Genomic DNA, 17,418 nt, shown 5'->3' on the forward strand with positions numbered 1-17,418 from the left:
AGGAAGACAAGCAACAATGAATGGGTTCAAAAGGAGACGATATGAATGTGAAAGGAAGATATTGGGGACAGCAGGGAGTGTGGACTAGGATATTAGGGATGTGGACAGGGAGGGGATGGGGCAGGATAGAAAATGAGAAGCAGGGGGACCTGGGTGGCTCAGTTGGTTGGGCGTCTGCCTTCAGCTTGGGTCATGGTCTCTGGGTCCTGGGATCCAGTCCCATGTGAGGCACCCCACTCAGCAGGGAGTCTGCTTCTCCCTCTCCATCCACCTCTCCCTCCAACCCTCTCCTCCGTTCATGCCCTCTCTCACTCTCTCTCTCTCAAATAAATACATAAACTCTTTTAAAAAAAAATGAGAAGCAGTCACAAATGTTTCTTTTTCCCTTCCCTTTCATTTCTCCCATTTTTTTCTTTACTACCTCTGTCATCTTTCTGTTTTGTATATGAGACCAATGTCAAAAAGTGAAGGGGAGGAAGCAAATAAATGAGTTTCCCTTCTCCACTACTTTCCCTCCTCTCCACTATGGTTTTATACCTCACTCTTCATTTGCCATTCAGTGGCTAAGCTACAAGAACATACATACAATGTTAGAAGTATATACTCAGGTATTTAAGGGCTATGCAAGAATATGATATCTTAGGGATATAGGCTTGCCTTAAATGATCCAGCAAAACAAAACTAAAATTAGACTGCGTGGGGTTGAGAATAGGCAAAATAAGAATGGTGATTGCTGATAATTACTTAATTATCAGCAATAATTAATAATTAATAAATAATACCAGGGGAGGTGCATGGGGGTTTATCATACTGTTCTGACTACTGTGGTATATCTTTAAATTTCTATAATAAATAATATTATATTATACTGTATTATAAATGTATATTATATATATAACATATATATGTATCCTACACAATAAGAGTACTAATCTGCTATATATTGTGAAATAATAAAATATTCTGTCTTGTCAATTGCTTATCCACAAAAAGCCACAAAACTCGCTCAATCCTGCAGAGTATTAATTCTTTGGTACCTTGGAAAAAATATTCTTTGAACCTAAGTAGAGAGAAAAGGATTAAAGAGGAACTCGGGAGAACACAAGTTGTTACTGTCTTGAGCAAGTTCTCTAACTATAGACAAATGTTCCTGCTCATTATCTTTCATCCAGTCTCATGGTCCCAGAAGCCATGGCTGAGCTAAAGGAGCTACTTTGTATTTGTTTTCTTCCTCATTTCCTTTGGGTTACATAGTTCATGTCAGGAAAAATATCTGAGGTAATGCTGAAGATTATCAGATTTGAATTCTCAAGGTCATCTTCATCCTAATTTTTAGAGGCACTATTTATAATCCTGTTTTCCACAAGGCATATTAGAAAACATCCTTCCCTAGGAAAATTAGGAGACTAAAGATAAGGTCTGGGGTCCCGTGTTTCTGTATGATATTAGTGGTCTTTATGATTAAATTCTTCTAGACTAACTTGGAAAAATTTATACATTAAATTTATAAATTCTAACACCAGGAATTAGTGATCATATTAAGTGGGTTCAGGAAACTTCCCAAGGCTTTATGGAAAAAAAAATTTACTTCAGGAATATGGTACTATAATGAATTCTTTCGTAAGCAATCACTGAGTACCTACATTGTACCAAGCTCCAGATTAGGTAACACTGTCTTCTAAAGCCTGGTTAAAAATGTCAATAGAGAGATTTAATGAGGTATAGTGATAATACAGTCACACACACACACACACACACACATTATACTTGAGATACCTTCTTCTCCACCTACCTAATACTACCAAATTCCAATTGGGAAGAAAGTATTTGCAAACCATGAGGTCAAGACAACTTGCTGATAATAAAGTATACCCAAATTATAGTTCAGCTAGTATATAATGCTTTGGCAGTAGTATCTTCCTAACAAGCCCACTTTTCTCTGAAGTTACTTTCTTCTGAAATGATTCAGTGGTTACATGTAGAAGGCAATATACACAATCATTAATTTCAAAAAGGAACATAAGGGAACACAGACTCAAGATGGAAATGTTCAGTCTTTCATTGTATGTCTAGGTATGCTAACTTACTAGATTTCATTCATTCTTACCGTTTCAGGGTCATTTTCAAAGATCTCCCTGGCTTCTTCTTTATTGCATAATTCTTCAATGCATTCTCTTTCAAGATTACCCTTTTTGGTTTCTTCAAACATAGAATATGCACGGCGTTTCCTAACCAGGACTTGTGAAGCATCCTGCTTTGACAAAACTGAAGGAAAAAATAAGTTTTTATAAACAAGCTTTTCATTTCTCCATCTAAAATATGATATTTTATTAAATAAGTGAGAATTAAAATCATTGTCTAATTGTGAACTGCATAACATTTAAAATTAGTATAGGAGAATTGAGAAGAGAAATATGCAGATACATAAGCACTTTAACAACTCAAAGAGCAGGTTTGGTGGGCAAGTCATAGCACTTGTATAATGATCTTCACAAATCATTCAAGTTCACACATGAGGCCAAACAAACCAGACAATATTTAATGTTTACCTTATTATGACTACACTGGGAAAAAGCAACATGCTGAAACAACTGTATCAAAAGTTACAGCCCACATCTTTAAAGTTAGAGTAATAAGCTTTCTCAATTTTACTGGAAAACCACATGACCTCTGTAAAAATAGAGCAATGTGGGAGTACAGCCTAAGGAGCTATTTAAAAGATACTTGATGAGCTAAAACATTTGATTTATTCACACAAAGGGGAAATAAAGATCTTTGGGAAGAGGAAGATCATGTGCAAAGCATAAAATATAGAAGGCAAAGAGAAAAAATTTGGTAATATCAACTGCATAACAAATTTCAAACAGCTAAGCAGCAACAACAAAAATTACAAAGTTCAACATCAAGTGATAGGCTGGAAGAAAACATTTCATGATACAGACTGGAAAAAGATTACATTCAAAATGTATAAACAGGGCGCCTGGGTGGCTCAGTGGGTTAAGCCTCTGCCTTCGGCTCAGGTCATGATCTCAGGATCCTGGGATCGAGTCCCACATTGGGCTCTCTGCTTGGTGCGGAGCCTGCTTCCTCCTCTCTCTCTCTCTCTGCCTCTCTGCCTACTTCTGATCTCATTCTGTCAAATAAATAAATAAAATCTTTTAAAAAAATGTATAAACAACTTTTGCAAATTGAAACAATAACAACAATAATAATAAGCCAATGAATATTAATAATGTGTGCAAAATTAAATACAAAATAATATAAAGAAAACACTATAATCAAAATCATACAAACATCACTAAAGAGGAAAATAAAAATGGCCAATAAACATGTGAAAAGACGTTCACTACAAATTTTTTAAGTAGATTTTTGCCCATTAAATGTGCACAAACTTAAAGGACTGATAACATCAAGTAATGGTGAGAGTAAGGGGAAACAAGTATTCTTGTATATCAGTGGTGGGAATATATTCTGCTAAGCATTATTTTAAGGTCATCTGGTAGTAGCTGAAAATTTAAGGCACACATACTCTTCAATTCAACAATTCTGCTTCTGAGGATGTCGTGCAGATATGTACCTGTGCTGGAAAAGGTGTATATAGAATGTTTGTTGAAAAACTGCAATATCAAAAAATTAAAAACAATCTAAATAACTCTCAGGAAGGGAAAGGAAAAATAAACTACAATACATCTGTACTGTGGGATAATATGCACCTATCAAAAAAAAAAAGGAACATATTCCTCTATTGAAGAGCTTCAAAATATATTATTAAATTAAAAATGAAAATTATAGAATGTCATACTATCTCACAACCCTATGTATATCAGGCATACTTGTAGATATGTATATATCATCTGGACAGATACACAAAATAGTTTGGAAAGACACTCAAACTACTGATTGCAATTATGTTTGAAGAAAAGAATGGACAGTATGAAGCTTTGGCTTTATTGTTTTAGCATGTAAACAACATTTTTTTAACAACATAATTTTTAATGAAACTTTTTAAAAGCAAAAATAAAACCTAAAAAATTTTTTAAATCCTGATTCAAACCATAATAGTGCTTTCACTAAGATAATCAAGTAATATAAACAGATAAATAAATCTGTTTTTCTCCTTTTTATCTTATTACCTGGAAAAAATATGACAATAGAAGGAAGAAAAAGAAAAGCAAAAGTACTAATTAATCAAGTCACCATAACTATTATCTGAGTAACTGAACATCTTTCAAGAGTGTAGTAAGTAAAGTTACTTTATTTCTCCTACTTGCCAAAACAGAAGTTTAAATGTGATGACTAACGAAATAAATAGTGTTCAGGTTATATTTTTAACCCTATGTCTTACCATCTTTATCTCTGTTCATTACTAAGATTGAGATTAAATCAAGGCTGTGTGTGTCCAACAGATGTTGTTCTGTGAGCACATTACCTGCCAAACGTATTACTGACTGATAAATGGTAGCCCTATCCACAGTGAAAGAATCTGACACAGTCAGTTATCTCATTTATTTGAAGTAGTTTTAAGGATGCTACTTTATAATAAATATATCAAAAACTGAACTCTTCTGAACCTCAAAGCAAATATGTATCTTTCTGGGGAAAAAAGTATCTTTCCCTAAAAGATAAATACAGTGATGCAATAACAAACAAACAAAAAAAATCAATGTCAAATGCACTTAGAAAACTAACCATTAACATCACTCTTTTGCATTTCTTTCTTATGGAATATTAAACTTTGGAATGTAGATATTAATATTGACATTTAAGTGTATCTCTTCCCCTACAAGTGACCACTGCAGGACACAGACCATGTTTGATAACACGAACAATATTCACACTGCAAGAGGAAGTTCTCAAGCATCCAGAGAGAACTAAGGCAAATATTTAGAGGAATGCTCACATAAATTTATAGGAGAAGAAAACAAAATGGCCACCATCATTTTATAGAAGATGAAACGCACATAAAGAGCCTGCAGGATAGTTGCCCTAAATTATAAGGAATAGCAAAATTAGGACTTAGATCGCAATGTACAGATCCCAAGGTACCGATTATTATATGCTGTTTCTCAAAAAACAGAGGTTTCATTTTCTCCACTGATTAGAGGAATCTTAAAAAGGAAAATTTTTACACCTCTACCCTAAAAGATAACGAAATTAACAATAAAAACCTAATTTGGGGGGTTCCTGGGTGGCTCAGTGGGTTAAAGCCTCTGCCTTCAGCTCAGGTCATGATCTCAGGGTCCTGGAATCGAGCCCCACATCAGGCTCTCTGCTTGGTGGGGAACCTGCTTCCCCCTCTCTCTCTGCCTGCCTCTCTGCCTACTTGTGACCTCTGTCTGTCAAATAAATAAATAAATAAATCTTAAAAAAACTAATTTTGTCTAAATTTGAATGCTTATATTTTATTTCATCTAGGTTCAAGCCAATAATGTTTTAGATTGGCAAGGTACTTAATAATTTTCAATGTGTGTATTATTTCATTTAATCATCACATAAATAATGCCATAAGTCAGAGGACAGAATTATCACCCCCACTTTCCTTGAGTTACTTGAAGAAAATGAAGCTGAAAGAGGTCCTATGATTTGGCCCAAGCCCATAGAGCTAGGATGTGCTGCTAATGGAACAAGAATTTAAATATACCCATCCTCCTAATCCAGTGTTCTTTCCTTCTCTATACCTGCCACTCAAATGCCAACAACGTATTTGGTTTTAAAAAAGAAACTATGTGGTTGTGGCATGGACAAGTTTGATATCTTAACTAAGACATTTACTGTCCTGTAGGAAATAAAACCACCCATTTAATAAGTTTGCTTTCAAAGGAATCTACTATTCCTTGTTAAAAAAAAAATACAAATATGACATAACAGATCCAAATTAAGAATTACAGAACTGTAGGATGACAAAACTATGTGGGTTAGAAGTGCTTTTACTGGCTGCCTCAGTCTATCTACCCCAAAGCATCCACCCTGCTGCACTGCAGGAATGTCCCCAAAGTTCCATTATTTATCATAACAGTCATGGTATATAAGCAGGTAATGTCCTTTTTACATTATCTCCATTAATACTAATCACAAATGTTCTAAGTAGACAGTAATTTTACCATATTATGCATGAACAAATGACAACTCCAGGAAGTTGAGTCAACCTTACCAAGTTGACACAGCTGGGAACACAGCCTGCCTCCAAAACCCATTTTCCTTTCACTACACTGTCACTTCTTTCCTACACTGTCTCTAATCACTTGTTTCACTTCTTTGGATTAACAAGTTTTTCAAGAAAGTCTGTTAAAGCCCAAGTATGTTGCTTGAAAAGTGTTACCTTCAGCTTCATAGTTTAGGTATAACGTTTAGTTATGAGTTTCAAGTTTCTAACTTTCAAGTTAGAAGAATGACTTAACTATTTACACTGTTAACTTATCTAAGTTCTCCCTCTTCAAAATAGGGACCATAGCAGGTTGAACAATTATGTCAGTACTATAACCATTGTTCAAACACGAACTAAAACTCCTTTTTGAAATTGTCTTAACAGCTTTCATATGTTCCCTTTAATATTTTCTGTAAGGACAAATCTTTGGTTTTTGAGCATAAGATTTGATTGTCTTATCTTCAAAAAAGTCACTTATTGTCACTGGTACTTCATAAAAGCAGACATAATAAAGGTAGTGGGATTAACACTATCTCTGGTCAGAGAATTTCCCAGGGTGTTCAATTCAGTTCCATCTGGTCAAGGGAAGGTCCTTTCCCGGGACCCTCTTCTCCCACTCAAGTGTTCAAAACTGCTACTCTGTCCAGAGGGGTGGTAAGGACCACGGATCTGCAGGTTGCCCATTACTGATCAGAGAAGAGGGAGGTCGCCGACGAAGGAGATTTAAGCTTTAGGATAGTCCATCGTCTGAATCTTTGCCATTCTGCTCTTTTGTCCTTTTGCCAAGATGGTTCTCACATTCCTTCTTCCAAAGCTCTTCTCTTTTATAGTTTGCTTTCTGTCTCTCTTTTTCCCAGGCCCTACTTGTCTGGCATCCCAAGAATGAAAAACGACTCCTAAAAAAATGTGTCTGAGAAGAAAATCTCCCACTAGCATTTGGGTTGGCAGGGTGTTTGAATCTTTTGTTTCTGATTCAGTGTGGGACGAAGCAGGAGGAATTGTTTTCAATGTACAAATAGAACTAGATAATACTTTGAGATGTAATTGTGCTTCACGTGTGTCAACTGTTGAACTGGCATGTTTCCTTTAGTTCAAGTCTGAGGAAAAATAGAACTGCATGTAATACAGAAACACCATTAACTAGTAATGATGGGAAAACATATGTCCAGAAGTTACCAACTATATTTAAAATAGTAATAATAAAATAGTAATCAAATGTAAAATCTTTCATTTTATTCATAAAGATTTCTACCACAGAAGACTTCTAATTGAGGAGGAATATTTAAAAATGTGAGGATTGCAAGAACTATGAAAACAAAAAGACAGATTTTTAATTAAGTGTTTGTTGGCCTATATATTTATTATCAATTTTTGGAGAAGTTTATGTCAGCCTTCAGAAAGAAATGCCACGTCTGGATGCATGTTACACTTAAATCTTTTTTAAGTTAATTTTTTAAAGAGAACTATTATACGTGCTTTTCTCTAAAGTTCTTTCTTTTGTTTCTATTGAGGACTAGGCTGCTGAGCAACTGATTCTTCCATTACTATGTTAAAGGTTAGAAAAGTATTAGAAAAAGTATTTCTGGGTGAAAGTGCGCATCCATTCTTCAAGAGGGCTAAGCAGTAAATAGACTGATGAGAAATTCTTTAAAAGAGTCCAAAGTCATAAGGATAGATCTGGGTAAGAATTTAAATCTGGGGGGAAAAAAGAGGAAATAGATCTGAGTTATATGTTGTATATATATAAAGATAGTGAGTCCTAAAACATTTGGATTAAAAGAGACGAAGGCTGTTATTTATTTAGTAGTAGAAAAGCCATTGGTGCTATTAAAATGTGACTACCCCCCACCCACCCACCCAATTCTGGCTGAACAGGGAAACAATGCCTGAACTGTTTAGCCACAACAGGAGTGACACGGACCTCTCCTTACTCGGAGATTTAATTATAACTTTAATTTACAGTCCCTAGTCTAGAAAAAAAGAATAAATCAAACACTCTGCCTTTGTTTCCCCAAGGTTAAAATCTCGACTGTATCCATAGACAGAGAAAATGGTGCACATCCGTTATCCTTTCCAAAATAACAAATACTTTTACCCACAAGGCAGAACAGGCAGCTTATTACTCCCTGCCCCCCCACAAAAAACAACATAAACAAAAACAAAACAAAAAAACCCAAAACACAACATTAATCATCTCTTTCATTTGCTCTGTCTGCTCTCAGTGAGTGTTAAATTATAGTACTTCGTTTGAAGGGACTCAGAGCCGATTTCGGCAAGGTATGGACAGAGATGTTATAGCGTCTTTCCTTCTCGAGATAACTACACTGCAAACTGACTACCTTCCTGAGGCTCTAGCACGAGGCCTCCTTTCTGACGAGCAGATCTTTCACACAGTCAGCTTTCCTTGTCTTTTTCATCTTCGACACCCTAGGACACCAGAACAGCATCTGCTTTTGACGTCATGTACCAAGAGGTTACAGCGCAGGAAAAGTTGTGTTTTTGTTCTATTTGACCTATTTGTTAGCATAGCATCAATTAATATTATTAGTTCACTGGCCTGTGTCTGTGTTTATGTTTGGAAAAGCAACAGGCAAACTGTTCCTGGACATTTTGAAAGGCGACAGTGAAAGAGCTGGCCTAATTCTGCACTATCTTACTTCCTTCAATATCTCCCAGATATAAAACAAAGCTTAGAAACACTCTAGATGCAGCCCCGTTGACTCTTCTGATATATTTTTTTAAGTGCTGATGCGGAAATGAGATTATTTGGAATATTGGTATAGTACTGAATAGGTGTTTATAATTCAATTTCTAAATTTCTGCCAGAACCTCAGAATTCCTTGTTGACTTCCTGGCCATAAGACACAGTCTAAATAACAACAGAATAAAATAACTTATTTAAGGAGAGGGGAGAAAATGATTAGATAAGGATTTGGGGAAGAAGGATAATAAAACAAGCAATAAGGAAAAGTACATTTAACATACAGAAACTCAGTTTCTGAGTTTCAAAAAAATGGCTACAAAGTTAAAAAACAAAACAAAACAAAAACCCACTTCTTCCCTTCCACAGTTACAACAATAACAACAAAAAGAACCTGTGTTCTACTTGACAAGGCATACGGACTGTATGTTTGTCATTATGATATGAATGTTTGTGTCCACCTCCCCGAATTTATATGTTCAAGTGGAAATCCCCAGTGTGGCTCTATTTGGAAAAAAGGCTTCTAAGGAATAATTAGGGTTAAATGAGGTCATGAGGGTGGGACCCTAATCCTACATGATAAATGTTTTTATGAGAGGAGACATTAGTGAGCTCTCTCCCTGGAAGCATACAGGCCCTGAGGAAAGGCCATGTGAGAACATAGTAAGAAAGCAAGGTCTACAGGCAGGAAGGGAGCCCTCCCTAGAAACTGAACTGGTCAGAACTTTCACCTTGGATTCTCCAGCCTCTCGAACTGTGAGAAGATAAATTTCTCTTGTTTAAGCCATATAGTCTGTGGTATTTTGTGAGAGCAGTCCAAGTAGACTAATGTATAAAGCAAGGAGGTTAGTGACTATTTTTAGCTGCTCTTTAAAGTTAATGGATAAACTGAAAAAGAGAATGGACTACTTCTCTTCCACCCCAAAAAGGCCACCCCCATTTTTATTCCTATTACATTGAGACAGATTTAAAAAGAAGTTAATGTTCGATGTTGGCAAAGATGAGAACAAGTAGGCACTCTTTTTTTAAATTAACATATAATATATTATTTGCTTCAGGGGTACAGGTCTGTGAATCATCAGTCTTAAGACAATTCACAGCTCTCACCACAGTACGTACCCTCCTCAATGTCCATAACGCAGCCACCCTAACCCTATCCTCCCACCCCCCAGCAACCCTGTTTGTTTCCTGAGATTAAGAGTCTCTTACGGTTTTTCTCCCTCCCCAGTCCCATCTTGTTTCATTTTTTCCCCTCCCTTCCTCCCAGAACCTCCGCCCTGCCTCTCAAATTCCTCATATCAGAGATATCATTTAATTGTCTTTCTCTGATTGACTTACTTCACTTGGCATAATACCCTCTAGTTCCATCCACGTCGTTAAAAACGGCAGGATTTCATTTCTTTTGATGGCTGCATAGTATTCTGTTGTGTATGTATGTATGCATGTGTATGTGTGTAGTATTCCATCGTGTGTGTGTGTGTGTGTGTGTATCACACCACCTCTTCTTTATCATTCATCTGTTGATGGACATCTCGGTTCTTTCCATAGTCTGGCTATTGTGGACATTGCTGCTATAAACATTCTGGGGCACATGTCCCCTTTAGATCACTACATTTATATCTTAAGGGTAAATACCTAGTAATGGGATTGCTGTGTCAAAGGGTAGCTCTGTTTTCAATTTTTTGAGGAACCTCCATGCTGTTTTCCACAGTGGCTGCAGTAGCTTGCATTCCCACCAACAGTGTAGAAGGGTTCCCCTTTCTCCGCATCCTCACCAACGTCGGTCATTTCCCGACTTGTTAATTTTAGCCATTCTCACTGGTGTGAGGTGGTATCTCATTGTGGTTTTGATTTGTAGTTCCCTAGTGGCAAGTAATATTGAGCACTTTTTCATGTGTCTGTTGGCCTTTTGGATGTCTTCTTTGCAAAACTGTCTGTTCATGTCCTCTGCCCATTTCTTGGTTGGATCATTTGTTCTTTGGGTGTTGAGTTTGCTAAGCTCTTTATAGATTTTGGACACTAGTCCTTTATCGGATATGTCATTTGCAAATATCTTCTCCCATTCTGTCAGTTCTCTCCTGGTTTTGTTGACTGTTTCCTTTGCTGTGCAAAAGCTCTTGGTCTTGATGAAGTCCCAATAGTTCATTTTTGCCCTTGCTTCCCTTGCCTTTGGCGATGTTTCTAGAAGAATTTGCTGTGGCTGAGGTTGAAGAGGTTGCTGCCTGTGTTCTCCTCAAGGATTTTGATGGATTCCTGTCTCACATTGAGGTCCTTCATCCATTTTGAGTCTATTTTTATGTGTGGGGTAAGGAAATGGTCCAGTTTCATTTTTCTGCATGTGGCTGTCCAATTTTCCCAACACCATTTGTTGAAGAGACTGTCTTTGTCCCATTAGACATTCTCTCCTTCTTTGTTGAAGATTAGTTGACCACAGAGTTGAAGTGCCATTTCTGGGTTCACTTTCTTTCCATTGATCTATGTGTCTGTTTTTATGCCCATACCATACTGTCTGGATGATCACAGCTTTGTAATAGAACTTGAAGTTTGGAATTGTGATGCCGCCAAACAAGGAGGCACTCTTAAACCTACTTTTTTTTTTTTTTTTGAAAATTTTTTTATAATTTTTTTATTTTTTATAAACATATATTTTTATCCCCTGGGGTACAGGTATGTGAATCACCAGGTTTACACACTTCACAGCACTCACCATAGCACATACCTTCCCCAATGTCCATAGCCCCACCCCCCTTCCCCCAACCCCCCTCACCCCAGCAACCCTCGGTTTGTTTTGTGAGATTAAGAGTCACTTATGGTTTGTCTCCCTCCCAATCCCATCTTGTTTCATTTATTCTTCTCCTACCCCCTTAGACCCCATGTTGCATCTCCACTTCTTCATATCAGGGAGATCATATGATAGTTGTCTTTCTCTGCTTGACTTATTTCACTAAGCATGATACACTCTAGTTCCATCCACGTTGTTGCAAATGGCAAGATTTCATTTCTTTTGATGGCTACATAGTATTCCATTATGTATATATATATATACCACATCTTCTTTATCCATTCATCTGTTGATGGACATCTAGGTTCTTTCCGTAGTTTGGCTATTGTGGACATTGCTGCTATAAACATTCGGGTGCACGTGCCCCTTCAGATCACTACGTTTGTATCTTTAGGGTAAATATCCAGTAGTGCAATTGCTGGGTCATAAGGCAGTTCTATTTTCAACATTTTGAGGAACCTCCATGCTGTTTTCCAGAGTGGTTGCACCAGCTTGCATTCCCACCAACAGTGTAGGAGGGTTCCCCTTTCTCCACATCCTCGCCAGCATCTGTCATTTCCTGACTTGTTTATTTTAGTCATTCTGACTGGTGTGAGGTAATATCTCATTGTGGTTTTGATTTGTATTTCCCTGATGCTGAGTGATGTGGAGCACTTTTTCATGTGTCTGTTGGCCATCTGGATGTCTTCTTTGCAGAAATGTCTGTTCATGTCCTCTGCCCATTTCTTGATTGGATTATTTGTTCTTTGGGTGTTGAGTCTGCTAAGCTCTTTATAGATTTTGAACACTAGCCCTTTATCTAATATGTCATTTGCAAATATCTTCTCCCATTCTGTCAGTTGTCTTTTGGTTTTGTTAACTTAAACCTATTTTAAAAGCAAATTTTCAGGGAGAAATCTAACAATATGTATTCAAAACCTTTAGATATTCAGTTAAACATTCTATTTCTAGGAAATTAATCTGAAGAAATGAACAGGACATATGTAAAGAAATACGTATGAATATGTGCATCATAATATTATTGATATAAACAAAACATTGGAAATAATCTAAATTTCCAACATATGGTTTTGATTAAATATATTATGATGAACATATATGAAGGAAAATTATAATCTATTTTATAGTGTGACAGATATTTTTACAATTTTCTTCAGTTACTCCCTTATAGTACATCATTAGTTTTTGATGTAGTGTTCAATGATTCATTAGTTACGTATTAACACCTAGTGCACATCGCAACATGTGCCCTCCTTAATACCCATCACCCTGTTTACCCCCTCTTAGATCATTTCCCAGGGTCCACAGTCTCTCATGGTATCTTTCTCTCTCTCTCTGATTTCTCCCCCTTCAGATTTCCTTCCCTTCCCCTTTGGTCCTCTGTGCTATTGCTTATGTTCCGCATATGAGTGAAACCATATGGTAATTGTCTTTCTCTGCTTGAGTTACTTCATTTCACATAACCCTCTTCAGTTCTATCTATGTTGATCCTTTCTGATGCTGAATAATATTCCACTGTATATATGTACTTCATCTTCTTTACCCATTCATCTGTTGAAAGGCTATTGTGGACATTGCTGCTATGAATATTGGGGTGCATGTGCCCCTCCTTTTCACTACATCTGTATTTTTGGGGTAAATACCTAGTAGTACAATTGCTGGGTCATAGGGTAGCTCTACTTTTATCAACTTGCAAAACCTCCATACTGTTTTCCAGAGTGGCTGCATTGCATTCCCACATGTCTACGTGGGAGGGTTCCCCTTTCTCTACATCCTCACCAACATTTGTTGTTTCCTTTTTGTTAATTTTTGCCATTCTAGCAGGTGTAAGGTGGTAGCTCATTGTGGTTTTGATCTGTATTTCCCTGATGGCTAATAATGGTGAGCATTTTTTCTTATGTCTGTTAGCCATTTTTATGTCATCTCTGAAGGAGTGTCAGTTCATGTCTTCTGCCCATTTTTGACTGGGTTATCTGTTTTTTGAGTGTTGAGCTTCAGAATTTCTTCATAAATCTTGGAAATCAGCCCTCCAACTGTAATGTCATTTGCAAATATCTTCTTCCCTTCCATGGGTTGCCTCTTAGTTTTGTTGACTGTTTCCTTTTCTCTGCAGAAGCTTTTTAGCTTGATGAAGTCCCCAAAGTTCATTTTTGCTTTTGACATGCCTTTGGAGACATGTCTTGAAAAAAGTTATTGTGGCCAATGTCGAAGAGGTTACTGCCTATGTTCTTTGATTCCTTTCTCACATTGAGATCTTTCATCCATTTTGATTTATCTTTGTGTATGGTGTAAGAGAATGGTCCAGTTTCATTCTTCTATATGTAGCTGTCCAATTTTCCCAGCACCACTTATTGAAGAGATTGACTTTTTTTCCATTGGATATTTTCCTGATTTGTTAAAGATTAGTTGACCATACAGCTGAGGGTCCATTTCTGGAGTCCTATTCTGTGCCAGTGGTCTATGTGTCTGTTTTTGTGCCAATATCATGCTGTCTTGGTGATCACAACTTTGTAATAATGAAGTCAGGCAACATGATGTTCCCAACTTTGGTATTTACTTTTTTTTTTTTTTCATTATTCCTGTGGAGATTTGGGGTGTTTTCTGGTTCCATACCAATTTTAGGACTGTCTGTTCCAGCTCTTTGAAAAATGCCAATAGTATTTTAATAGGGATGGCTTGAACATACAAATTGTCCCCTGGCAGGATGGACATTTTAACAATGTTTACTCTTCCAGTCCATGAGCAAGGAATATTTTCCCATCTTTTTGTGTCCTCCTCAATTTCTTTCTTAAGTGTTCTGTAGTTTCTAGGGTATAGATTCTTTACCTCTTTGGTTAGGTTTATTCCTAGGTATCTTGTGGGTTTTGTTGCTATTGTGAGTGGAACTGATTCCTTAATTTCTCTTTCTACAGTTACATTGTTAGTGTATAGAAAAGGAACTGATTTCTGTGTATTGATTTTGTATCCTGCCATATTGCTGAATTGCTGTATGAGTTCTAGTAACTTGGGGGGTGGAGTCTTTGAGGTTTTCCACATAAAATATCATGCTGTCTGCAAGGAGAGAGAGTCTGACTTCTTTGCCACTTTGGATACCTTATTTCTTTTTGTTGTCTGATTGCTGAGGCTAGTACTTCTAGCACTACACCAAACAACTGTGGTGAGAGTGGGCATCACTGTCATGTTCCTGACCTTAAGGGAAAACTTTCAGATTTTCCCCATTGATAATGATACTCACTGTGGGCTTTTCATGGATGGTCTTTATGATATTGAGGATTGTTCCCTATACTCTGAAAAATTTTAATCAGGAATGGATGCTGTACTTGGTCAAATGCTTTCTCTGCATTTCTCAGAGGATCATATGTTTCATGTATTTTCTTTTGTTAATATGCTTTATCACATTGATTCATGAATGTTGAACCACCCTTGCATCCCAGAAATAAATCCCACTTGGTCATGGTGAATAATCCTTTCAATATACTGTTGGATCCTATATGCTAGGATCTTTTTGAGTATTTTGGCATCCATGTTTATCAGGATGGGATAGATCCTTTTTGATGGGATCTTTGCCTGATTGGGGGATCAGGATAATGCCAGCTTCATAGGAGGAGTTAGAAGTTTTCCTTCTGTTTCTATTTTTTGAAACAGCTTCAGTAGAATAGGTATTATTTCTTCTTTAAATGTTTAGTAGAATTCCCCTGGGAAGCTGTCTGGCCCTGGATTTTTGTTTTTGGGGGAGGTTTCTGATTACTACTTCAATTTCATTATTGGTTATTGGCCTATTCAGATTGTCTATTTCTTCCTGTTTCAGTCTTGGTAGTTTGTAAGTTTCCAGGAAAGCACCCATTTCTTCCAGGTTGCTTAATTTGTTGGCATATAGTTGCTGATAATAATTTCTAATAACTGTTTCTATTTTCTTGGTGGTGTTCATTGTCTCTCCCCTTTCATCCATGATTTTATTAATTTGGGTCCTATCTCTTTTCTTTTGGGTAAGTGTTGCCAGTTGTTTATTGATTTTGTTAATTCTTTCAAAGAACCAGCTCCTAGTTTTGTTGATCTGTTCTACTGTTTTTCTGGTTTCTATTTCATTTACTTCTGGTCTAATCTTTATTATTTTGCTTCTCCTGCTTGGTTTAGGTTTTATTTGTTTAGGTTTATTTGTTATTAGGTTTTATTTGTTGTTCAGCTCCTTTAGTTTGTGCATTTAGAACTTTTCTAATTTTCTGAGAAAGGCTTGGATGGCTATGCATTTCCCTCTTATGATCACCTTTGCAGTATCCCTAGCTTTGCGCAGTGGCAGTATCGTAGCCAATGAGGTTTATCCGAGGCGTGATTATTGCTAATTGAAACCTTTGCAGTATCCCATTGGTTTCAGACTGAAGTGTTTTCATTCTCATTAGTTTCCATGAATTGTTTAAGTTCTTCTCTAATTTCCTGATTGATCTAATCATTCTTTAGAAGGATTCCCTTTAACTTCCAAGTGTTTGAATTCCTTCCAAATTTTTTCTTCTGATTGAGTTCCAGTTTCAAGGCATTGTGGTCTGATAACATGCAGGGAATAATCTCTGTTATTGTTTGTTATTGCCTGAGACCTGAGCTGTGACCTAGTATGTGGTCTATTTTGGAGAAAGTTCTATGTGCATTTGAGAAGAATGAGTATTCTGATGTTTTGGGGTGGGATATTCTGTATATATCTACAAAGTCCATCTGGTCCAATGTGTCATTCAAAGCTCTTCTGTCTTTGTTGATCTTCTTTTAGATGATCTGTCCAATGCTGAGAGTGGAGTGTTAAAATCTCCTGCTATTAATGTATTATTGTCGATTTGATTCTTTATTTTGGTTAACAGCTGGTTTATACAATTGACTGCTTCCATGTTGGGGGCATAGATATTTACAACTGTTACATTTCTTATTGGATAGACCCTGTGAGATTGATACAGTATCCCCCTAGATCTTTTATTACAGACTCTGGTTCAAATTCTAATTTGTCTGATGTAAGAATCGCTACCCCAGCTATTTCTTTAGGTCTGTTGGCATGAAAAGTGGTTCTCCATTCCCTCACTTTCAGTCTGGAGGTGTCTTTAGGTTCAAAATGAGTCTCTTGTAGACAGCATATGGATGGGTCCTGTCTTTATATCCAATCTGCAACCCTGTTCTGTTTCATGAGAGCATTTAGGCTGTTCACATTGAGAGTTATTAAAGTGTGACAGATTTTACTGACAGGAAAACCATCATCATATTTTTAGGTGAAACATCAAACTAAAAATATTTTAAAAAATAGTATTAGAGCACAATTCCATTCTTGTATGTATGTATTTTAATTTCTAAGAATATATATATGCAGACAACATAGCTTAGAAGAAAACAGAGCAAAACATTACTCTGGCTAGTGGGACTACAGATGCATATTTTTTTAAGTGCATATCTGTATTCCCAAATTAGATTATATTAATCACGGAATCCCTGAATGGTTTTAAAAAGTTAGGGAGTCAACAGTATATAGCTAGTAGTTAAAGCTGGAAGAGATGTTCAATGAGGCCAGAAGACCAAAATGGAACCCAAGGAAACTTTAATATCTAAGGGAAAACAGAGATCTTCAAAACAACAGAAGTAGAATGAGTAACACACAAATACAGAGAAAGAAGATTTTAAGATAATATTTATAGACATAAAAGGAAGTCAATTTCAAAAAGATGTTTCAACAGTGTCAAATGTTGCAAAGAAGTCATTAATAATAGGAGTCCCTAGGTGGCTCAGTTGGTTAAGTGTCTAACTCTTGATTTCTGCTCAGGT

The 17,418-nt window shown here is 36.6% G+C and overlaps 1 protein-coding gene and 1 pseudogene across 1 annotated transcript in view; one reads left to right on the forward strand and one right to left on the reverse strand.

Moving 5' to 3' along the window:
• The window catches only part of PROS1 (protein S), a 66,433-nt gene that overhangs the window by 38,175 nt on the left and 10,840 nt on the right, over window positions 1-17,418 (reverse strand). The window contains exon 2 of the mRNA XM_045088240.1: window positions 2,108-2,265. Within this exon, the coding sequence (XP_044944175.1) occupies window positions 2,108-2,265 (158 nt within the window). The remainder of the gene's footprint in view (window positions 1-2,107; window positions 2,266-17,418) is intronic.
• On the forward strand, window positions 15,908-16,087 carry LOC123394673 (annotated as a pseudogene).

The sequence above is a fragment of the Mustela putorius genome, unplaced genomic scaffold, assembly GCF_011764305.1.
Source record: "Mustela putorius furo isolate JIRA1106 unplaced genomic scaffold, ASM1176430v1.1 tig00003834_pilon_pilon_pilon, whole genome shotgun sequence".
Taxonomy (NCBI): Eukaryota; Metazoa; Chordata; class Mammalia; order Carnivora; family Mustelidae; genus Mustela; species Mustela putorius.